This window comes from Monodelphis domestica, chromosome 7 (genome assembly GCF_027887165.1).
Source record: "Monodelphis domestica isolate mMonDom1 chromosome 7, mMonDom1.pri, whole genome shotgun sequence".
Classification (NCBI taxonomy): Eukaryota; Metazoa; Chordata; class Mammalia; order Didelphimorphia; family Didelphidae; genus Monodelphis; species Monodelphis domestica.
In genome coordinates, this window is record NC_077233.1 from 161,520,250 (window position 1) to 161,543,263 (window position 23,014).

General features: G+C 37.1%; 1 protein-coding gene across 9 annotated transcripts in view; it reads left to right on the top strand.

Annotated features, from left to right (window-relative positions):
• Positions 1-23,014, top strand: part of LOC100021905 (transducin-like enhancer protein 4) — a 167,294-nt gene that overhangs the window by 83,275 nt on the left and 61,005 nt on the right. For 4 of the 9 annotated variants that reach the window (XM_007498939.3, XM_056805930.1, XM_056805931.1 and 1 more), the window contains 3 exons: positions 1,915-2,119; positions 3,442-3,458; positions 9,637-9,720. In XM_007498939.3, coding sequence (XP_007499001.2) covers positions 1,915-2,119; positions 3,442-3,458; positions 9,637-9,720 — 306 coding nt within the window. The remainder of the gene's footprint in view (positions 1-1,914; positions 2,120-3,441; positions 3,459-9,636; positions 9,721-23,014) is intronic. The other 5 variants (XM_056805933.1, XM_056805935.1, XM_056805936.1 and 2 more) reach the window with 3 other exon arrangements.

Genomic DNA, 23,014 nt, shown 5'->3' on the forward strand with positions numbered 1-23,014 from the left:
GAAAAATGTAAAATGCCCTGAGGATATGATGATTATTTGCTATATTTTTACATTCTAGAAAAGGAAGGCAACCTTAGAGATATTCAACTGAAGATAGGTTTTGATAGAAATTAGTCATAATAGACTTAATTTTAGGGTTCTTTTTGTAGGAAAAGATCCATATGGTGCATTTTGAAAAATGTATATTTAAAAGTTTAGTTGTTTGCAACAGAAGACTTCTAGGCCTATTCTATATTAAACACAAATAATTGACACAATTATGCAGATAATTTGGACCAAAAATTCAGTTGGTTGAAATATTCAATTGATATAAAAGCCAATTGGGGTGGTGGTGGAAGAGTAGTAAGGGATTTAAGTATTCCAGTAATTGCTTCCATTTCTTTTAAGTAAATGCATCTTTTTAAAGTAATTCCCCTTAATTTTTTTTGGAAATATCTTATTCTCAAATACCTAACAAACACATGATAAGTCTATAAGAGGAAATAATGTTATGCTTTGACTTATTGGTAAAAAACGGTACAGAATGTAAAGTGGGGGTAAAGAAAGAAATGTTCTGTTGAGGAAAGAATTGCATTTTGGGTTGGGGGTGTAGCAGGAGGAAGGAGAAGCATTTTCCTGAAAATTTTCTAGCTTTTCCTGACTCAGTCTAAAAAAGAGTATTTAAAGATATTTCTTCCTAGAACAATTTGAGTATCTTTATTTCCTTTTCTTTATAACCTATTTATAAGACCATGTTTGGGAGGAGAAAATAGTCTTTTTGTACATCATAAGATAGTCTTGAAAAGTGATTTATTTTAAAAGGAATAACTGATTTTTTTTTACCTGCTTACAAAGTTAATCTAAGAATTACTGAACACTTGTTCACAGAATATTTTTCAGTAAGTTTTTAAGTTGAATGGATCTCTGATGAGAGAGATATTTAACATAACATCCCCGTACCTCTTCTTTTTTTTTTTCCTCTTCCCCCATTCAGTAACAACAACAAATTGTCCATCCCACAATGGTTAGTATTGCAGAGAGCTTGATGCGGCCTTGGTTGAGGTCAAGCACTCCAATTCGAACCTCTCAAGGGCTTTCTCTATGTGTTGCCAGTGTACTGGTAAAAATGACTTTAGACTCTTGTCAGCGCAGTTACTGGTGCATGCATCACAGTCCCACTCAAATAAACCTGTCACAACACAGAGTCAGCAGCTAGAGACGAGTACAAGGGCAGGCCTCTCGCTTTTCATTCGAGCATCACTAAACGTGCACAGAGTGCCCAATTATTTCAGCATTATTGAGCAAGCCTACAGGAGGACCCAAGCCTTGCTACATTAGATTTTCTTTAGTAATTTGCTCAAGTACCGCTGAGGACACTTAAAGGGCTTAAAACGGTTGCTGCAACCAGTTCCCTTTTCTGGGTTGTTAATTCAGGTTTTCTCTTTCAAATTAACTCTCACTGCATGCTGTGCAGTGGTTCTGGGAGAACTGTTTAACACTAATTTTCTCAATTTTCAGCTTTTTTTTTTTTGTTCAACATAACTGCTTTAATAGTTACTCACGTATATGTTTTGATTAGAAATGTATGATTCCAAGGTTTTGTTTTTAAGACTAAAATGTAAACACTTTGTGAAAAACCTCTGTGAGCTTAGGCTGCTATAAATTGTACAGTTAATTCTTGTTTGGAAAAAAAAAATTATGCCCTGCAAGACCACGTGTGATAACCTAAACCTACACTGAGTCCTGTTGACTATAGTGTTGATTCTTTTCCTTCTCCATTTTTGTACAAATGAATATTAGAGATGTTATCAAGTAAGCTGCCCCTTTTCTATCTCAGATGCTGGATTTGGGCCTGTTCCTTCCCCTTTCCTCCGCCCTCTCCCCTGCATGCCAACTTGTGGAACAAGTTCAATATCTATATTTAATTCTTCACAGCAGCAACAACTCCAGGCCCAGCATTTATCACATGGACATGGTCTGCCGGTGCCTCTCACTCCACACCCATCAGGTCTTCAGCCACCTGCCATCCCACCCATCGGTAGCAGTGCTGGGCTCTTGGCCCTCTCAAGTGCTCTGGGCGGGCAGTCTCACCTTCCAATTAAAGATGAAAAGAAGCACCATGACAACGATCACCAAAGAGGTGAGAAACCTTGTATCACACTGGGGACAGGTCTTGGATGCCAGTATTTACTCTCTTACTGCTTTAGATCAGATCCCAAAGAAGGAAGTAATTGTCCATTGCTGGGAAGCCCATTAACAAGACCTTTGTGCTTTGAAAGAGTTGATCTGTTCCTCAGTGGCAAGGAATTCATATTCTTTTTATTGATAGTTTGATATTAATAATTTATTAGCTTTACTAATATAACCCCAGGCAAGTCATTTAACCCCTTAGTGTCCTAGGCAAACTTTTAAAACTACAAAGTGAGATGCTTATCAAGTGATCAGATCAGTGACTCTTCCTACTCCTGAGCTGCTGCTATTCTTTGGAGGAGGAAGCCTCATAGACAGTTCTCCTTGCTGATGAGAACTGAGGCATAGGATCCCCCTCATATTACCCCCTGAAAAGAAATCCCCAAACCATTAATTATGCTGTGCTAGATTTTTTTCCAATGAAAATAGACTATAATTAGTGGACATTTTTATAGCAATTTATGTTTGCAACATGTTTTATAATTATTTTATTAGTTAATGGCAGGAAGATAGATGGAGGTCTCCTTGGTAACACCCCATAAATGTTTAATTGTGGGGATTTACTTTACCAACAGTGTGGCTGTAGTGATAAAAAAAAGTGTATTTTATGGTCAAAAGCTCATAATATCTAGATCTGGTTCCAAAGAAGCATGGCTTAATGGATAGTGCTGGACTTGAAGTCAGGTGGGCCTGGATTCAAATTTTACCCCAGACATTTACTTTTTATGCTATTTGTGGGTCAAATCATTTCACTTCTCTCTGAGCCTCTGTTTCCTCATCTGTAAAATGGAGATGATAATACTAGTACCACCAGACCCACAAGATTGTTGGGAGAAAGGCTTAGGGAAAAGCTAAACAGTTATAAAAATATGAGTTGTTGCTTTTATGTCTGTCTTTACTGTGAATGATGATAACCTTGGGTAAAAGATTTTCTTCACTCTGAACTTCAGTTTCCGAGTTCTAAAGCTGAAAAATTTTTATCAGCCTAACTTAATGATATGGTTACAGCAGAAAGGATTATGAACCATTTTATAAGTGGAAAGTTCTGTGAGGATATCAAGTAATACTAACATCTAATTTTAGTCATTCTAAAAATGTAAAGAAGTTTGACTTAGGCTTTGTAAGTGAGCAGTATTAATTATTAACTTCACAGCAAAGTTAACATTTTTGTGTGATAAATGTATGTTTTTTTGGTAAACTAATGAGTACATTTCCTTTTTTTCCTTCTTCCCACCACTTTTTTTCTTCTGGCGGTTGCTGTTTTGCCCATAGATAGAGACTCCATAAAGGTAAGATTTTATTTCATAGGAAGAATAAATTCCTATAACAATATTCTGAATGATTTTTATTATAGTTGAAATCACAATTTAGGAGATACCTTGAATTGAATTTTGCTTAACTATATTAAAATTAATTTGAAGAAATATCTCATTTTAATAATTCGTAGTTTTATTAACTTGAAAAAATTTAAATGAGAGAATCTTTTAGATTTGGAGAATATTTTGGAATATTTTTAAAAATCCATAGAAATAATTGTGGTTGAGATTTGGGAATTGCTTTTCCATTTCAGGACAGCTATGTTCTGTCCCTTGTTATGGAGTTAGTTTGCAATGTGAAAGTTGAATAACAGAATCTTAGATTTAGGGAATATATATAACTGAGTAAAATAATTTGATAAATTAATTATTACACATGGAAATGTACATTATTTTCATAATGTGGAAACTAGTTTGATTTCTAAAAAAATCTTTTGTGAGGGAAGTTTTCTATACAAATATCTTCATGACTGTGTCTCAGAATTATTGTGGATAGTTTTCAAGTCATTTAATCTAAGAGGATCTTTGTAGATAAACCAGGGAACAGGAAAGACATGTGATAGACTTATTTGGGAGGTATGCTTCCCTTTAATATAAAGAAAAATGTTCTGAGAATTGTTTGAATTTTACACACACACACACACACACACACACACACACACACACACACACACACACACACACACACCCTTCCCTTCTCTTTCTCTATCCTTCTCTTCCTTCAAAATGTGAAAACTGTTCAAGTTTTGTTGAAGGTTCATACAACCCAACACCACGAGGGAATAAATCTTTTGGTCTTTGCCATGATACATATGCTATCACACTTGACTTTGTTTACCCTTCTCTCTGCCTTCCCTCTCTCCATCCCTCAAGCAAGTGAAGGTGTCAGAACAATCTTCATGAAAATTAAAATATTCTACTCAGACCACCCATGATGTACATCTTGAACACCAATTTCATTCTTGCCCTTTCATTTGAAAAAGAAGTTCACTTTTTTCTCCAAGTCCTCAAACAATGGGGGGAAAAAAGTTGAGTATAAACTATTTTAACCTTGAAAAAGCATTTTAAATTTAAATATACTTTTGCATCTTCATCTAAATGTCAAAATTTATCATTCTACATACAAAGTTCATATTTATTCTTCTGGTATAGATTTTTAGAGTATGTCTATAATTTTTTATATTTGTTTCTGCATGATTAACACAGTTCTAGGCACATAATAGTTACTATGAATCAAATGCTTTTTCCATTGATTTTAAAATCAAGATTCCAAACAATTTTTTGAGCAAAATATGCCCATATGTTGATCAAGTAATGAGTTTGTGCAGCAATAAAACCAGGATAAGTCAAAAGAGAACTTCAAAAAACTCCTGTCTGATTATTCTGGAGTTATGTTGAAAAGTATCCTGTTTTCATATGATAAATATATACCTGTAGGCAGGTTAGTGAACTAAACCACCAGATTTTTATCTTATCCCACTCCCAGAAGGCCATAGAAATGCCTTTACTACAATGTACATAATATTTGTCAATTACATTTTATATTTATCAAAAAAGAGTTGTGGCTATTTTAAAATCATCTATAGTCATTTGGGGGTGAGTCTGGGAGTGAGTATCTTTGTAGCTAGAGGCAAGAAAAAAGGGGGGAAGATATGAAGATTATGCACTGATTTATAATAGAACTATAGTTATTAACAGATTTTTTTTGCACCATTATCAAATTCTGAGTTGGATTGTGTCAGCATTCAGGGCTAGCTGCCAGCTTTGTAAGGTGAAATAGTTTGCTAATTTCCTTAAATGTTTTCAGTGATGCCCAGGGTAGCAGTTAGTCACTTGTTCTATCGATCTGTCCTCCCTTAAGTGGCTCCTGGTTAAGAGGGGCTTTTTATGATTGTCTGCAGTGTGACTTGAGATGGTTTTTATCAGCCAGAACGTGCCAGTTGCCAGCAGCTGGAGTCTGTGTGCTTGTATGAAATAATTTATTCATGCAGGATAATGCTCCTTAACATTTAACAGGTAATGAACGTGACATAAATTTCCTTCTTGCTTTTAATTTTTCCCTTTCCTCTTCTAATGTGCAAACAGGCAGCTCTGGTACTCTAAATAATAAGTAATTTTTGGCCATCTGTCAAAAGGAAATTTCAATACAAATTTAAATTAATGGTGCCTGAAATTTTTTATAGCTCCTCTAAAAGCCTCTAATGTGCAGAAAATTCTGAATCTGCTGGTAGTAATTAGTGTAGCATGTAATGAGGATGTGGGCAATGTTATACAGCCCCAGTGTAACATTTTGATATGGTAGCAAAATTTTGATTTATATAAGGTTGTGGATGGGTTTAATTGTGAGAGACACTTTAAAGTGTTTTCTTGATGACACAGATTATTAAACAGGGCAGATTTCAGAATAGCTCATAAAATGTAAATGTAGACATACTGTAACATTCTGATAATGAAGGTATTTTTTGTATAAAATAAAGAAATTTACCTATATTCTAGTTAATTTTTTTCTTTTATTTCCCTCATGGAAATTAAGTGGTTACTAAACCAACTATAATTGGTCATGTGTGTTAGCAGGTTGCTCTATATTAATCTCACTTTTATACAGCTTTCCTAGAGGAAGTCTTGTCTTGACTTACATAGTCCTTGAAGCCCCCTTGAATCTACGCAGGTTGCTATAACTTAATCTTGATCCCCAGGAAAAAGTGTGTAAGCAAGAACCTAAATCCAGGAGCACTACTGTGTGGGCATAAGAGTAATTTTAAATAGCCATAAGAAACAGGAGCGGCACATTCAGTGTGGTGAGCATTTGGGTTGGAGAGTTGTTAGGAGGTTTCATGGCACTATTCTTTGCCACTATGTGTGATAGGGGCCCGCTAGTGACCAAGATTTAACCCCTTGTTTTGAGACAGCAGTCGTCCTTGAATCTAGTTTCTGCACCTTTTCCTATCTTAAAAAGAAGCTACGTTGTAGTGCCTATTGCTGTATACTACCTCAGAGGGCCTTTATTCCTACCTTTTGAATGTATTGGTCCTTCCTTCTCCGGGCTGTAGGGATTAGAACCCATTTCATTTAAAGAGTCTATGAAGCAAAAATATTATCTGAAATGATGGGGAATGTTTCTGCTCTCTTCCCTCCCTCTTCCTACGCAGTTTTTAAACTTGTACTTTTCCAAGATATTGGAGAAAGGAGCTCTGATGGCATGACAAGGTCAAGAACACCTCAGACTCCTCACTTCTAGAAGGGAACAATTTCACAAAGGGGTATTGAACTTCATGCTTTTATTAAACAGTACCTTGCTGGCAAAAGATGTTGCTGATCTTGAAAAGCGGTGAGGGTCACTTGTGTTTTTGTAACCTTCATACCTTGGTAATAATTTTGGAGTATGAGATGAAACTTTTTCCTATAATTAATTTCGTTAAGAGACTATAGCAAAGGGAAAAAAGCACAAAAATAAAAAATAGCTTTTGTCAAAATCTAGAAACCCCCAGTTTATTTATTTGGGAGGTAGAAACCCCAGGTCTTGACCTTGTCACAGGAGAGTTTTCCCCCTGAGGGGAGGCCCTACTTCACCAGACAATAGACAGTCCACTTCAGGTGGGAGATAAATCCAACCTGAAGTCAAGTGACTCTTTGTTTCCAGAAGCCTTTCCCAGTATATCACACCCTCCTTCCAAGGATGGAACTCAGGACCTTAAGCTTGTGAGACTGATGCACTACCTACTGTGCCAAAGAGTCACTAGACTTCAGATTGGGTTTATCTCCCACCTGAAGTGGATGTCTATTGTCTGGTGAAGTGGGACCTTCTCTCAGGGGGAAAACTCTCCTGTGACAAGGTCAAGACCTGGGGTTTCTACCTCCCAACTAAGTAAACTGGAGATTTCTAGATTTCCATGTTGACACTATCAAAGACAGAAAGATAAATTATTGTCAGAATCAGAGGCTATTAGTGTTGGGGTACATGGTCTCCAGCATGGAATATGTACTACATGAAAATGAAAATGCTTACACCTTTACTCCTTTTGGATATAGTGGCTTCTAAAATTATACCAAAGTTACCTAGCTAATTTTGAGGCTAGAGGAGTTTTCTTCCTAGATGATCATTGATAAATAATAGAGAAAATGTTGCTTTGAGGAAATATCTACCCATAATAGTATCAGAATCTTTAAGAGACATCCTAACCTCCTAGGTGGAAGTATTTGTATGTATTAAAAGACCCAACTGTAAATGAAAGCTCACTGGGGAATCTTCCACAAATAGAAGTTTATATAATTTCAGCAAAAATAAACAAAGAATAACCACAGAGATCCAACTACCACAAAACTTCAGAATAGGATTTTAGAGTTGCAGGGGTCTTAAAGATCATGTTGTTCAGTTTCCTCATTTCATAGGTAATGACTTTGGAAGTGTATGACCTGGAATGTCTTTGCTGAGTAGGTTGTTAATAGCAGTCACACACACACACACACACGCATCTCTATCCAAAGATTCTTTGATTTCATGTCCTTTTTTTTTAAATGTGGGGAGGGTATCTACCAGATGTGGGTACATTAATATATAGGGAATGATAAAATTTGGAATCTTTCATAATGATTAAAATTTAGGTCAACTTCTTAAAAAAAGTGATCATTGTTCAGTTGGGACACCAATTCTAAACTTGAGGAAGTTTAGAATTGCTTTAGAATTAGAATTTAGAAATTTAGAATTTTTTTAGAATTAGAATTTATTTTAGTTTTTTTTTTTACTAAAAAATTTAGTTTAGAATTAGAAAAGCAAATTGCATTTGCTATATGTAGATTACTTAGATGAAATAAGATTGGTTTCTTTCCTCCTCCTTCCTGATTGAACTCTTTTGGAAGTATAGAGTTATGCTGGAGGACAGGACTAACGCTGTGTTTATATACAAATTGAAGTGTATGTTGTAGTTCACATTTGCCTCATCACATGGCTTCTTCACACTATGTTGGGGTTTTCATTTGTATTAACAGGAAAATTGCTCAATTACTATAATCCTTTGCAAGGTTTTATTGTTATTGTTGTTGTGATTGGTTTTTGGGGGTGTGAGTTTCAGGAATTTTCTTCCTAAAAAATTATTGGAAAATAACAGAAAAAATAGAAGACTTGGGAGAAGCATTTATATTATCCATAGTTTTAAGAGCTAAACTAATAGTCTAGGTCAGCATTGGCGAACCTTTTAGAGATCGCATGCCCAAACTACAACTTTGAACATTACCCCAGACAGTGGATGGAGGGACTAAGGCATGTGAAAAATGTCTTCAGGCGTGGCGGAGATGGGGAGGAGAACAGCTCCCTCCATATGGTGCCTTTGCCAATATGGGTCTAGGTTCTATTCTTGAATTTTTAAATAAGATTCTAGGACTTCTCAGTTATTTTTTTTCTACCATTTTACCTATATATAATGAAAACAGGTCTCTGTGAACTCATCCAGGTAATTTCTATCATTACTTATGCCTTTAATTTTCCTTATCCTTCATCAGCCTTGTTTCTGAGCAGATGGCAGAGCAAACAGGGTAGGGGTCTGGAGGAAGGGAAGGAAAGGACTGAAGTAATGTGTTACAAGACGAGATGAATTACTTTGCCCCCCCCTTTTTTCTCCCTCCTCCCCTTTCCCAATTTAGAAGATTTGGGAGACTACAACTGGCCCCCCACCTTTTGGCTATTTGTGGCAAGAGAGTAAGGGGAAAATAATTAAATTTGAATAGAGAAAAGTAGCATAAAATGGAATCCAAGGGAAGAAGAGTGGAGAGAAGTAAATGAAAGCAGTGGTTTTGATAACAGTGGAAACAGAGGATTAGAACTGGAGAACCAGTTAGGATGAGAATATAGGCTAAAGACTACACAAACAGAAATATACCCAAATTCATTGCATTTAGGCACTCAGAGTGAGGTTGTTTCAGTCACAAGTAATTATAGTGCCCCTCCCCCCCTTCAGATCATAGCAGTATTGACTTTGCTTTGAGAAAGGAAGAAAGGTTTTCGTCTTTTGTTGGGAAATAAGCAATTTGTGAAATTTAAAATTCAGAAATGGAAGGACAACTTAGAAATGATTAAGTATACATGCCAATATAATTTTTAATAATTGTTCTGTAACATTTTACAATAGGAATTTTCTTCCTTCCTCCCACCCCATAGATTACTGAGTTTGACTCTCCTTTCACAAAAGAGGAAACTGAGGCTCACAAAAGTTTCAACATTTTGCCCCAGGCTACTCTCCTAGTAAGAAACAGTATTTTGTTTGTTGTAAAAATTGCTTTCTATTAATAGTTTTAAGCCAATATAATAGAACCATATAAACTTATAGGATAGTAATAGTTGACAACTTTTTGGAGATGTCCAAAGTGGTTTAGGCCCAAGTTGTTTACTTATTAAAGCTACTGTATACAGATCTTTATGTAAACCCCTTTGCTTTCTGCGGGCCTCCTAGGTCACCCAGGGAACACCCCCCCACCCCCAGTCCCTTTCTAATGATGCAGAGAACCCTGGGGCCAAGGGACTTTGTGCCATCCATTCATATTCTCTCTCTCTCTCCCTCTCTCTCCCTCTCTCCCCAGAGTCTTGGTAAACTGAAACAAAAATAGATGCCCGCAATGGAAACAGTGAATTAAAGGAGGATTTGGATAAGGTGGGGAGATAAGACTAGAACAGAAGGCCAGAAAGAATTGAAGTGTACCCAGCCTAAATCTAATTTAGTCTAATTGATTTTTATTTTCATTGATTCCTCCATCTACTAAGTCTCTTTGCAATTTTGTAGTTTTAGAGTTGCCTGGAGATACTGAGAGGTTAACAGACTTGCCTTATGGTTGCACAGCTGCTAAGTGTCAGAGCCAGAACTTGAATCCAGGCCTTACTGACTCCGAGGCCTGTCTCCATATTTCTTCTTGTTCCACTGTGTCCACTGTGTGTTTCTGACCCTGTGGACCCTTAGCATGCCAGGACTGCCCAGGGGAATTTCTTGGCAAAGAGACTAGAGTAGTTTGGGAACAGTGGATTAAAGGAGGACTTGGATTCAGCTCATTTTATAGATGAGGACACTGAGGCAAATAGGGTGAAATGAATTGCCCACACAGGACACCCAGCTGGTAAGTGTCTGAGTCCAAATTTGAGCTCAGGGCTTCTCTATAACAAGACCAGCACTCAATCTACTGAGCCATATAGCTATCTCTTTCATCATACACTTAGTTATCAATTACTGCTTTCAATTCTCAGGCTCATCATTATGTAATGAGGGCAAAAGGGGTTGATCTTTTAAAAGGTTTGTGTGTGTGTGTGGGGGGGGGGGTTTGTTTTTTATGGTGGTAGTATTTTATTAAACCATTCTTGACTATCTTAAGTATTTGTAAATCAGTGATTTAAATGAGTTACATTAGACTTCCCCCTAGCTTTAAACTAAAGGGCTGGTCATTTCCATGTTTTTCTTAGTTTTTAAAAAGCCAGGCACCAATTTTCCCTTTTCTCATTATTAGGCATCTCATCAATGTTTTTTTTATTATTCTCTAAAATATATAGTGACTACAATGACCGGTCTGAAGTTTTAATTATTATTGGTATGGATCTATAAGATGTATACACATAAATAAATTATATGTAATTTATATGCTGTATATGTATATTTGTCACATATATATATAATATTCTCATATATAGACTCCTTATATATTTAAGTATACAATATAGGTATGCCACATAACACATATGCCTATACACAAATTCCTTCTCATTCTCTCTACCTTACTCTTCCTCTGTCCCTCTCCCATTTTTTCTTCCTGTAAATACACACATGCAGTTAATTAAAATAAAATAATTGGTTTTTGTTGTTACTCCTTCCTATTTGTCTTTCATTCTATTTATCTTGTCAATAATTTTATTATTTATTTTTTGCACCTTTATAGTTTTAACTAGTCTCTATGTTTTTTTTGAATATGCTTATTTGCCTTAATTTTCTTCATGCAGCTCCCTTCTTAGCCCACAATTTCATATACTTCTTCTTGTCTTCTTAGTTTTAATTTGTGCCCATAAGTGTTCTCCTGTAGGCAATGTATAGGTCTCCCTCACTTCCCTTTCCCCTAGATTAGGTATTCTCATGGAACACTTTCATGTTACTTAATGCAAATTCTTGAAATTGATTGCATTTATATTTGTAGATTTCTTCTTTATTTAAAATCTCTCATTTCAGCAATTTCTTTGTGTTTCAATTTAAAATCTTTATCTACTCTTTATACAAGGATAAAATGAGGAATAACAACTCTAATTGGGGAGGGAGGGGAACAATCTCCTTTTTCTATAACATTATCAATAGGATTAAAGCAGTGACTGAAAGGCTTAGGAAATGAGCAAAAAACCTCTTTTGAGGGTCTTACCTTCTCTCAATCTATGACCCTATGATTATTTATATTATTATTATATAATTATAATTTTATATACTAGATATCATTATCATCATCATTATTATAGTTACTACTTGTTAAAGTACCTTTTGCTGCTCAGTTCCATGTCTTTAATGTTTTTATTAAACTCTACTGAATGATCATGTTTATCTTCTGTACATTTGAACCAACTGTAATTAAAAGACCCAAATCTTTATTCATGTAAATCACTTAGGATTTACCCAAAGAGTATATATTCATTTATTACATTTAAAACATATTGCTTAGAATTAGACCTTATTTAGCATTTTAAAGTAGCCATTATAACATATGAAAAACTTTGTATAAGCTGATTATTTCACAAGTATATACATATACAGATCCTATATCTCTCATGTGGAAACTACCAAAGCAGGTGGGGAACTTATCTGTCAACTTAGACTCTTGCCTGGAGCGCTGAGAGGTTCAGTAATTTCCCTTTGGTTTCAGAGGCAGGACTTCCTCTCCATAATGCAACACTGCTTCTTGGAAATATTCATAAAAGAAATAAAATTAAAAGAGAACATTTTTATCAAGTTTCCTGCTATGTGTGAAAATATGATAGGATCATTGTTTTCCCTGACTTACCCCTCCCAAAGAAACTGATTGACCTCCGCTTCCCTGCTGCAGATTATACTCTGTAAGGGCAGGTAGCCATCTGTCCTTTGGGGTTCTGTCTTGGGCCCTGCTTCTCTTCTCTCTCTCTGCTGCTACACTCCGTGATTTCAGCTGTGTTTTCAGTACTCAGATCTCCCTATCCTGCCCCAGTCTCTGCTGGCTCCCAATCTTGTATTGGCAGCTGCTTTTCAGACATTTCAAACTGGATGTCCAGGAAACATCTTAAACTTAGGATGTCCAAAACAGAACTCATTCTCTTTCTTCCTAAACCCATCCCAGCCCTCTCTTCCCTGTTACTGTCAAGGGCAGCTCCATTCTTCTGGTCCCCCAGGCGCACAATCTAGGCGTCATCCTGGGCTCCTCACTTCCTTCTCTCATCCACAGAGACATTCTGTCTGCCGAGGCCTGGGGAGATTTCAGCTTGGTGGTGTGCCTATTCCCCCCAGTTTCTCACACTGTTGCCATTCCTGTGCAGGCCCCTCATCACAGTGGACCCATCACTCTCCACTCCCAATTCATCCTCCATTCAGATCCTAAAGGGATTTCCCCAAAATGCAGGTCTGACCATGTCACACACCTATTCCTCCCCCCTCTGCCCTTACTTTTAATAAACTCCTGGGGTCCCCCCAAAGCCTCCAGAATAAACTGCTAAATGCTCTTTTTGGTATTTAGACTCCTTCATGACCAAGCCCCCACCTACCTCTGTAGTCATCTTATACCTTCCTTCCTGACATAGTCTTTGATCCAGTGACACTGGCCTCTCCTTCTCAGCTCTGGCATTTTCTCTGGCTGTGGTTGGAACACTTTCCTTCCTTTCTATTTATCTCCCTGCCTTCCTTTAAGCCCCAACTACCAACAATTTTTTTTCTTGAAAGTCATCTCTAATCTCTCTTAATTCTTGTGCCTTCCCTCTGCTAATTATTTTTATTTGTAGTTTATTTTGTATATATTAGTTTGTAAGTGGCCACCCTCCCCTCCATCAGATCATATGTTTCTTGAAGTTAGTTCTGTCTTTTACATTTTTAAAAATAATCAGTGCTCAGCACAGTTCCTGGCGCATAGCAGATGCTTAAAAATGTTTATTGATTGTTTGATTGACATACATTCTTGGCCTAGGGGCATAAAAGGTCAGAGCCTCATGTTTTTGAGGCCTTTCAGATTTGGCAGGGGCCTGAGATCAAGAGTCACCATATCCTGATGATATACTTAGCAGATGTATTTTCAGATGGAGACAAGGTGAGGCTCAGAAGCATCACTGTGTTCTGGCTATATATCTTAGCTGTGTGTCTGATGTAGGATAATTTTAGTGTTTTGACTTAAATCTAAATAATTGATTGCCAGGGATGATTCCCAAATAATAAAATACCCAAGTCAGCTGGGAATTATGGAGATTTTAATTAAAATAGAGAGAAGAAATTAAGGAAAGGAGGGGGGGAAGGGAGAGAGAGAAAAAGAGAGGAGAGAGAGAGAGAGAGAGAGAGAGAGAGAGAGAGAGAGAGAGAGAGAGAGAGAGAGAGAGAGAGAGAGAGAGAGAGAGAGAGAGAGAAGAGAGAATGAGAATGAGAATGAGAATGAGAATGAGAATGAATTAATTTAAATTGCTCTGGCTCAGGCTGAGCCAGGCAGTAGTTAAAGGCCTTGGTCGAAGGCCTCCCTGAGCCTAAGGGAAAGGGAGTCAGTCTTATCACTCACCATGAGACTGTCTCCAAGCTGGGTTACAGTCCTCCACTGAACTCAGTCCCCTGAACTGAGTTCAGAACCAATTCCACTTCAAACTAAATTGCCTAAACTGACTTTTTACCCCTCCTTTTAAAGAAATTTTCTCTTTTGCCACCTCCTCTAAATTTTCACGCCTACCAATCACCGTAGATGCTTTTTTCCAGCACTGCCCATTCTTAGTTCTTACCACTCTTTAGTTCTCATCTTCTCTGGTTAGATTACATCTTCTGAGTACTTCACACTTCTTTGTTAAGCTCACCCTTTTGTGAGTTACTTGACCTTTTTGTTATTAATTTAACCTTTATAGGTACTTAACACCTTTTTGTATTAGATCTAAAAATAGACTTAGCTTAAGGTTCTAGCTTCACTATAAGGTATGAGTTAAGTACCTTCATTGTTCAATCAGGAGTTTACAACTTTATCTTCCCCTAAAGTATGTCTAAGTATGGGTGGAGTAATTTAATTTAAAGTTCCCAATACATTCCTGAATCTTGTTAGACCAAGTATCTCCATTGTTACAATAAGGAGATAGCTAAATTAAATCTTCTAAAGTACAGTCTGAGTAATTTTTAAGATTCACACTGACCAAGAACCTTCATTATTCAAACTCACAAGGGCCTAATTTCATCCCACAATGGAACATGAATTAAGATGGCGAGGAGAGTAGCACAGCCAAAACAAAGCACACATGAATTGGATTCTCTTTATAAGCCTGTTTATAAATACATTAAGACTGCTGATTTGGACCCTAGCTTTCTAGAATCTCAAGCATTTACAGTGCCATATCCTGGAATTAAAAAATTATAGGAAAGAAAGTGTCTGGTGACAAAGAAAGAAATTTAAGTGGTGGTGGAAAACAAAGCAGAAAAGAGCTAACTACCCCAAGATGATTGATGTCTATTTTAGGAACATGGGCTCTTAACTACAGAAGGACCTTAGATGCCATACTCCCAACCCTATTTTGTAAATAGGCAAATGGAGGCTCTATGAATCTTGGTCAAGGACTTGCACTTTGTGATTGATGAGAGAATGGAGAAATGAGAGAAGAAAGAGCAAAGACAAAGAAGAGTCTGAAGGATAGCAGAGACGTTTGTCGCCAGAAGCTGCGATGAAGACAAAGGTTTTGAAGGCCACAGACCATTGCTGTAAGAGATTAGAGAAGATAGAACAGCATTGTGGAGAAATGAGATGAATTCATTCTCTTCTGTCTCTAAGTGGACTAAGTCATCTGTCCCTCAATTCTATAACCCTTAGAGGTGAAAATAGAGGGAACCTCTATTGTGTGTATTTGTGCAACAAAAGTCATAGAAAGGTGTGGGATGTTTTGAAAAGATGTCTATTCCTGAAGCACCTAAAATTAAAATTTTGAAGAGTAACCCATCACTGCCTTAAAAGCTCTTTTATACTGAAGAACATGTTCTTGAGTTGCTAGAAAATAATATTACTCAATATTGGTTTTTGAGCAGGCTCTTAGAAGAAATGAATTATAGCTAGTTAAGAAATTTTAAAATGGGCTCACATAGCAGGTCCCCACTCTCTTTATCTTTAATTTCTTGGGTTCAGTGGAATGATTGCTGGCCTGAGAGTGAAAACATGCGGGCTTCTCCTTCAGGCTTACTCAGCTGTAATCTGTACAATTAAGGGACATGTCAGTTAACCTCTCCAGAAATGGGTTGAGGTTAAGGGTAAATAATATAATGGGGAAGGGAATAAGTATTTATATACAAGCTACTGTGCTCAGGGAGGGGTAGTATCTCTGGTATGGAGGGCTTGTCATGCCCTTCTAGGGCAGCTCTCCAGCCTCTGACCCCCACCTGACACCCAGCTCTCACTTGTGGCTCCCAGTAGCTGCTAGCATGTGGCAGCGGCCACACCCCGGGCAACGGCTTCGACAGGCCGGCTAAACCTTGTGAGGGTAGCCATTGAGTTGTCTTCAACCCCTGGTGAACCAGGGCTTTGCTCACCCAGCATGTGAAGACTGCTTCGGCAGAACAGGCGGAAGAAACCAACAAGAAGGTTCAACGGCTGAGAGGGCGACGCAGCAAAGCACAGTGGAGTGCTTAGGGTGTGTTGGAGCACAAAAGACAACACGGCCATCCAATGCAGCTGAGGAAGTCTCCAGACGTAACGACTTTTCGTGCCACTGGACCCAGGCTTCCAATGCTGAGAGAGTGGGACTGTCTCTGTGCATCGACTTTTCCACTTACATCTCCTTCACGCACAGGTGTCTTTGTGCATACTATGTGCTGAGGACTCTCAAGTATTTTACAAATATTATCTCATTTAATCCTCACTGCAGCCTTGAATTGTGGTAGATGCTTTTATTACCCATATTTTATAGTCAAGGAAACTGAGGAAAACAGAAATTAAGTGACTTGCTCAGGGTCACACATCTAAATTTAGGTTCTTATCTTACTGACTCTATGCCCAACATTGCACTGGGATCTGCATCTCATTGATGTCTTTTCTCTCCCATTATTAAAAAAGGAAAGTGGCAAGGGTGATTCATCTACTAAACCAGACTGACTATATAACCCCAAATGGTGCATGAAAATTTTACCATGGGGGAAAAACATTGGTATGTGCAGGGTACCAAAGGAGGCATTCCTACAGGTTCTATGTCATGGCAAGATGAATATTAAAAATATAAAAAAATAATAAAAATAATAAAAAAGGTAGAATATTAAATAATTTAGCAAAATCTCTCAGAGTGTCTTGATGTTACTGAAATCTGGGGAATCAAAACAATTCCAGGTGGTCCTGGTTATTTTAGATCATAAGAATATGGTAGCCAGGATTGTGGGCATGTGCCCTTTGAGAATCAGCCAGAGATGGTTTTTAAAAACTGACCAGGTTGTGACTCAGCAGCTGGCACATAAGGATTTTAAGATTATATTATATTCTGATGATAGCTGAGAAATTGGGATTTTAGTAAACCGCCTCTGCCATAAAGACTAAAACTTAAACCACAATATTGACAATTAATGAGAAAATTGACGGTACCCAGTGTTGTCAGGTGGAGCCAGTTAGGTAGCACAGTGGATAGAGGTCTAGCTCTGGAGTCAGGAAACCTGAGTTCCAGTTGGATCTCAGACACTTAATACCTGTTCAGTTTCCTCATCTGTAAAGATGTAGATAAAATAGATCCTACTTCCCAGTATTCCCAGAGATATTTGAAAAACATTTTATAAACATTTAAGTGCCACATGAATGCTACTTATAATATTTATAATAAGTTATAAAAACATTGGAGTGAGTTTTTTGGTGTCTTAACTCTTCATGATTCCTTTTTGGGGTTTTCTTGAGAGAATTACAGGAATGGCATGCTATTTCCTTCTCCAGATACTGAGGCACGCAGGGTTAAGTGACCCACCCAAGATCTCACAGCTAGTAAGAGGCTACATGTGAACTCGTATCTTCTCTACTTCAGGCCTTGTGCTCTATCCACTATGCCACCTAGCTGCTCAACTGGAAGGAGGCAATATGATAATTGAATGGACTTTCTAATTCCTATTTAGTCACTGCTGAGGTTCACAGAGACTATCTTTAAGGGCCACCTGAAAGCAGGCAACCAGTAGCCAGGAGGGCATTTGGGGATGTGTAGACAGTTCTGCTTGTTCTGAGGAGCTATTGCAGGTGCATGATTCAGGCCAATTGTAACCTCTCTTGCCTTGAAGGCAGAATGAGGCCACAGCTGTAGGAGATGGAGTCAGAGCTATCAAAGATTGAGTTCCCCCTCTTTTGACCCTGGCCTTTCTAGACCTGTCCTCCCCTCTCCATTCTCTCTTCAGCCTTCCTTTCAAGATCCAGATAAGGTATCTCATCGTCCACAGACCTGATTGCTCTTAGAGGCCATCATCTTACCCTTTCAGCAGTTCTCCTGCCAATTGCTTTTACCTTTCCCTTGTCCTCACGTTGTGTCTTCTCCACAGTGGTGTAACTGCCTTATTTTCTCATTTGACTTTAAACTCCTTGGGGACGGGATGGTTGTCTCTTACTTCTTTTTTCTATCCTCATAATGTACTTAATGTTATTTGAATGAGAGCAGACTCAGCAGGTATTTTGTGAGTCCTTTTTATGTAAAAGTGACCTTCTGTGATGTGAGCTGAAGTCAGTACTAAGGCCCCGTGGTTTTGAATGGTGCCAGTTGTGTGAAGGCAACGAATGATGAAATGCTCTGCATATGTTTTTATTGGAGATGATGTGAAAAACAGCACCATCCCTGTAACAGAGATGAACCTTTGATAAACGGAAAAATAGAATAGAGGGTGATAGAAGGAAAAAAAAGAAATTAGATGCTATTAGATTTTAAGCTCATTGAGGGCAGAAACTGTTTTAATCTATATTCCTATCCTTGCAGAGTCGCCAGCAAACATTAGGTACTCAACAAATATTTATGGATTTGTCCATCTAGAAAACCTTGGCCTGGTTTCTTACTGTAATTTATGATTTTGGACAAGTGACTTAAATCCTTTAAAGTTCAGTTTTCTCATGGGTTACATTGGAGACTTACACAGTTCACCTTCCTCATGAGGGTTAGATTGTTGAGAGAGTTCAGTGAGAGGACCTATTTGAAAGAGCTGTAAATAAGCTTTCCCCTTTTTTGTATTTGTAAATGCTGTGAGGGCAGAAATCATGTCTTGTGAATTACTCAGATAACAATGCATTAGAGATAATGTTTTTTTGAATGGGTGTTATAGATAGTACTTAAGTTAGACCTTAAAGGACAAGCAATATTGATCAGATTTTACCCTCCAGCCTTAGTTTCCTTTAGTCGTCCCACCTTTTGTGAAGTGTGGAGCCAACCACAAGAACAGGCCTGGGGCACCCAGGAACACTAAGTGATATAGTGGTTTGGTAGAAACAACAGCAAAAGACAGGTGGAAATGGTTTTCTAAGAGGAGCTTAAAGTAAAAGTATGCCTAGTAGAAAATTTTACTGATCTTATAAAAATCTCTGTGATTCGTTTGCAGCAACCTAATATGATTTTATGTTTGTATCTATGTATGTATACATACACAGCCATTTTTTTTTACTACTGAAGAAGGGATTACAAAGCAAAAACTAGTTTGAAAAGCAGTATCTGAACTGAAAAAGCATTAATAAGTAAATAAATTGGTATTATGCCTGTTTGATGGAATTAAATAATGTAAGGGAGTCCATAGGCATTATAGATTTAGAAAAGGCATGCTTATCTTATAATAATGATGCACAAACCTTTCTTATAATCTCATAGTCTAGTGTGCTTGTATCTGGGTCTTAATTTATGTATGTATTATTTTTGCACACAATTATATACACATATACCCTTGCCTTAAGGAGAAAAATAAATCTTAAAAAAAAAGTTAGAGGATTCAAGACATACTGGCAGTATGAATCAGAATTGTATGTTAAAATTCTGTAGGCATTAATCTGTGGGATCTTGGGAAAACATAACAAGTTGTGTGAATTTGAACAAGTTATTTAAACTCTCCTTCACTTAATTTTTTTCATCTCTAAGATGAAGGGATTGATTTGATCACCTATAGTTTCTCATAACACTAACAATTCAGAATTATTTGTTTGACTTTATTATATAAACATTTCTTGTCATTCAAACACTTCCAAAAGAAACTCAGAAGGGAAAATAGAATTTTTTAAGTTAAAAACCATTCTACCTAGGGTTATTTGAAGATCTGTGTTTTTATGAATTTAAGTAATCCACGTCACTTGATAAATATAGTTGACTGGATGAATTTAATATTTTAGGGGGATAGTTTCCACCTCTTAAGTAGTACTTCTCAAGCATTTTAGTCATTATTTGTGCCTCATTTCCAGAGTAGTGACATGATAGATAAAAGAAAGCATACAACACTATATTTTGCTTAAAGGAGATTTGTTTACACTCCATGTTTTGATATTTTGGGGAGCCTTATCAGAGTATAATTAGAAACTTTTGTGCTATTGGCTTATGATACAGTAATTTGTTTAGTATTAATTGATATCTGCCTCTGGGCATGTAAACTGTGTGGGATGTAACAGGTGCCCTAATTCTAGAAAATGTGTTGTAACTGTTTGTTTGTGGAACAGATGAATAAATATCTTTGGGGCATAGCTGGTCCTCAGGTGGTAAACGTGAATGGATTAATGATGTGATTGGGGGAGACATGCTTGCTTGTTCCAGTCTCGTCCAGTGGCTGTCTGTTGAAGCAGAACAAATATTAATTAGCAGGGCCTTGCTTGTTGTCTTGGTCTGCCTGACTGAGCTGATGTGAGCAAGGTTCCCTCTTCTCCTTCCTAACTATCCTCTTTAAAATAATCTACTAAGTTGCTGGATAAATGTTAATTCAGGTGACACAGTTTTCTAATTTCTTATCATGGTGCATTTAATTTTAGCTCTTTTATATTCTCAACATTTCTCCCCTATTATATGTTGGAGAGGGTCATTTTAAGTGCACAAATAAGGTTTATGTAAATATGATTATTGAGATTTGGATTTCAAGAGCTTTAACTTTGCCGTTTGGAAGTTTTCTTCTCCTTTTTTGGCCTAAGAATTGTTTACAGTCATATCTGTGTTCTCACTCAGTGTCCACCAAAACATACTTATCCCATCACTCAGCCTAAAGTATAATTCATCCTTCTGTACTTGCCTCTGGCAAATTTCTGCCAGACTTTGTACTGCCCAACATATATTTTGCGAGGTGGCATTTTGAGTAATTCAAATTTTTTTCTCTTTGTAGATGCTTTTTTCCCTTAGGGGGCAACAGTTTACCCAGCTTGTAATTTATAACCTGAGCAATCATATCTAATTACTACCATAGCAACAGGTTGTGATGTTAGTTGTACAGGGTCGTGACTTCATACTACAGAATAGAAAGAGGAAGTTCGCTAAGGGAAAGAGGGCTGAATGAGAATGATGAGCTCATCCTAAAAGATGAGGTCATTTAGTTGAGCTAAATGAATGCTATATAATTGGGAAAAAAAAAACATTGCTTCCTATGCTAATGAGTTCATTCAGTATATTCATTCATTGAATCAAATAAAAAAGAAAAGCCTGTAGTTGAGTTCCTCAACAGTCTCTTTGCTTTTAATCTAAATATTGCACAAAACATTTGTTATTGCTGTAGCCTCAGAAAAAGCAGTTTTGAGAGTTAGGCCAGTTCTTTCCTTTTGAACAGAAATATTGTAACATTTATGTTGCTTAGATTGCTAATGTATCTGTATTTCACTTTAGAATTATACTGTGAGCTAAAGTAACCTCTCATTTAATGTGCTGCAATTTAGAGGACTGGTCCTGGAGTCAGGAAAACTCAAGTTCAAATTTCACCTCAGATACTAACCGTGTGACCTTAGGCAAGTCTCTCTACCTTTATTTACTTGGATTCCCTCCTTTGTAAATGGGGTTAATAGTACTTTCCTTCTAAAGTGGTTGTGAAGATCAAAGTATGTAGTAAGCTCTACATATTATTATAATTATTATAATTTTTTTTAAAACCCTTACCTTCCATCTTGGAGTCAATACTGTGTATTGGCTCCAAGACAGAAGAGTGGTAAGGGCTAGGCAATGGGGGTCAAGTGACTTGCCCAGGGTCACACACCTGGGATGTGTCTGAGACCAGATTTAAACCTAGGGCCTCCAGTCTCTAGGCCTGACTCTCAATCCACTGAGCTACCCAGTTGCCCCCTATAATTATTATTAATAAAAGACCTTTGTATTGTTGGTTTACCAATAATAGAAAAAATAATTACATAAATAAATGTAAGCCAGTTATGGCTATTTAAATTTTATCTTGCTCTAAAAATTTTTTTAACTACAGTATTTCATTTTCTAGCCAAATTTTATTGTAGGCTTCATGGTAGGACAACACTTCTTAAATGTCTAAATAGCTGGAAATCAAGTGAAAGGTAAAATACCTAAAATATTCTACAAAGTAAATTCCTTAAAACTTGCAGTTTCAGGTATATAGGAAGAATTCTTTTTTCCTGGTTATTTGTTCATTATTTACGCAGATCTTATACTTTAACAGTGCGTGAAGAATGTTTAAAACTGATGTTTGCAAATTGGTGATTATTCAAATTTTAGAGGAAAACAAGATAATACAGGTCATTAGATGCTACTCAATGAGAAAAAACCCCACAACACAATAATAGTATACTAATTTTTCCTTGTGTTCATTTTACTTATTCTAGAAAATTTTGAGAATACCATTCCTATAACACTTTTTAAACTTCTGTTTTTTGAGCTACATTTGGCCTTTTGAACAACAAAATAAAATGGGAAATGCTAATGTTTTGAACCTACTAAAGGAGGAAAATAAAAATGTCACCATGGCAACAAAGCTTCTTTCTAGATGGTTTCCTAAGATATGCCTGAACTAGAAGCAGATGTCTGATTTGAGAATCTTGCCTCCTTCAATGTAAACAAATAACTTCTGGGCAGGTGTTGGAAATAATATGGAAATCCTATTAAGGGGCCCTGGGTTCCTGTCAGTCAGGAAGCCCCTGCCACAAAAGAGCTGGTTGTCTGAATAAAAGAGACAGAGTAAATTCTCATTAGGCTTTAGCTTTTCCCAGGAAATGATTGTGTCTGTGTGTTCTTTCTCCTGTGAATCTGAATGTAAGCTGTTTCTTCTATTGATCTATTCACTGGCTCTCTCTCTTTCTAATCCCTCCCCTCCTGTACCTTTTCTATGTCCTCTCCCCCCTCCATCTTCCCTTTAGATTAACACTTGATCTGTGCTACTGCCCTAAGAGTTGTGACATTTGTGATTTTAACCTTCCAACCCACCACC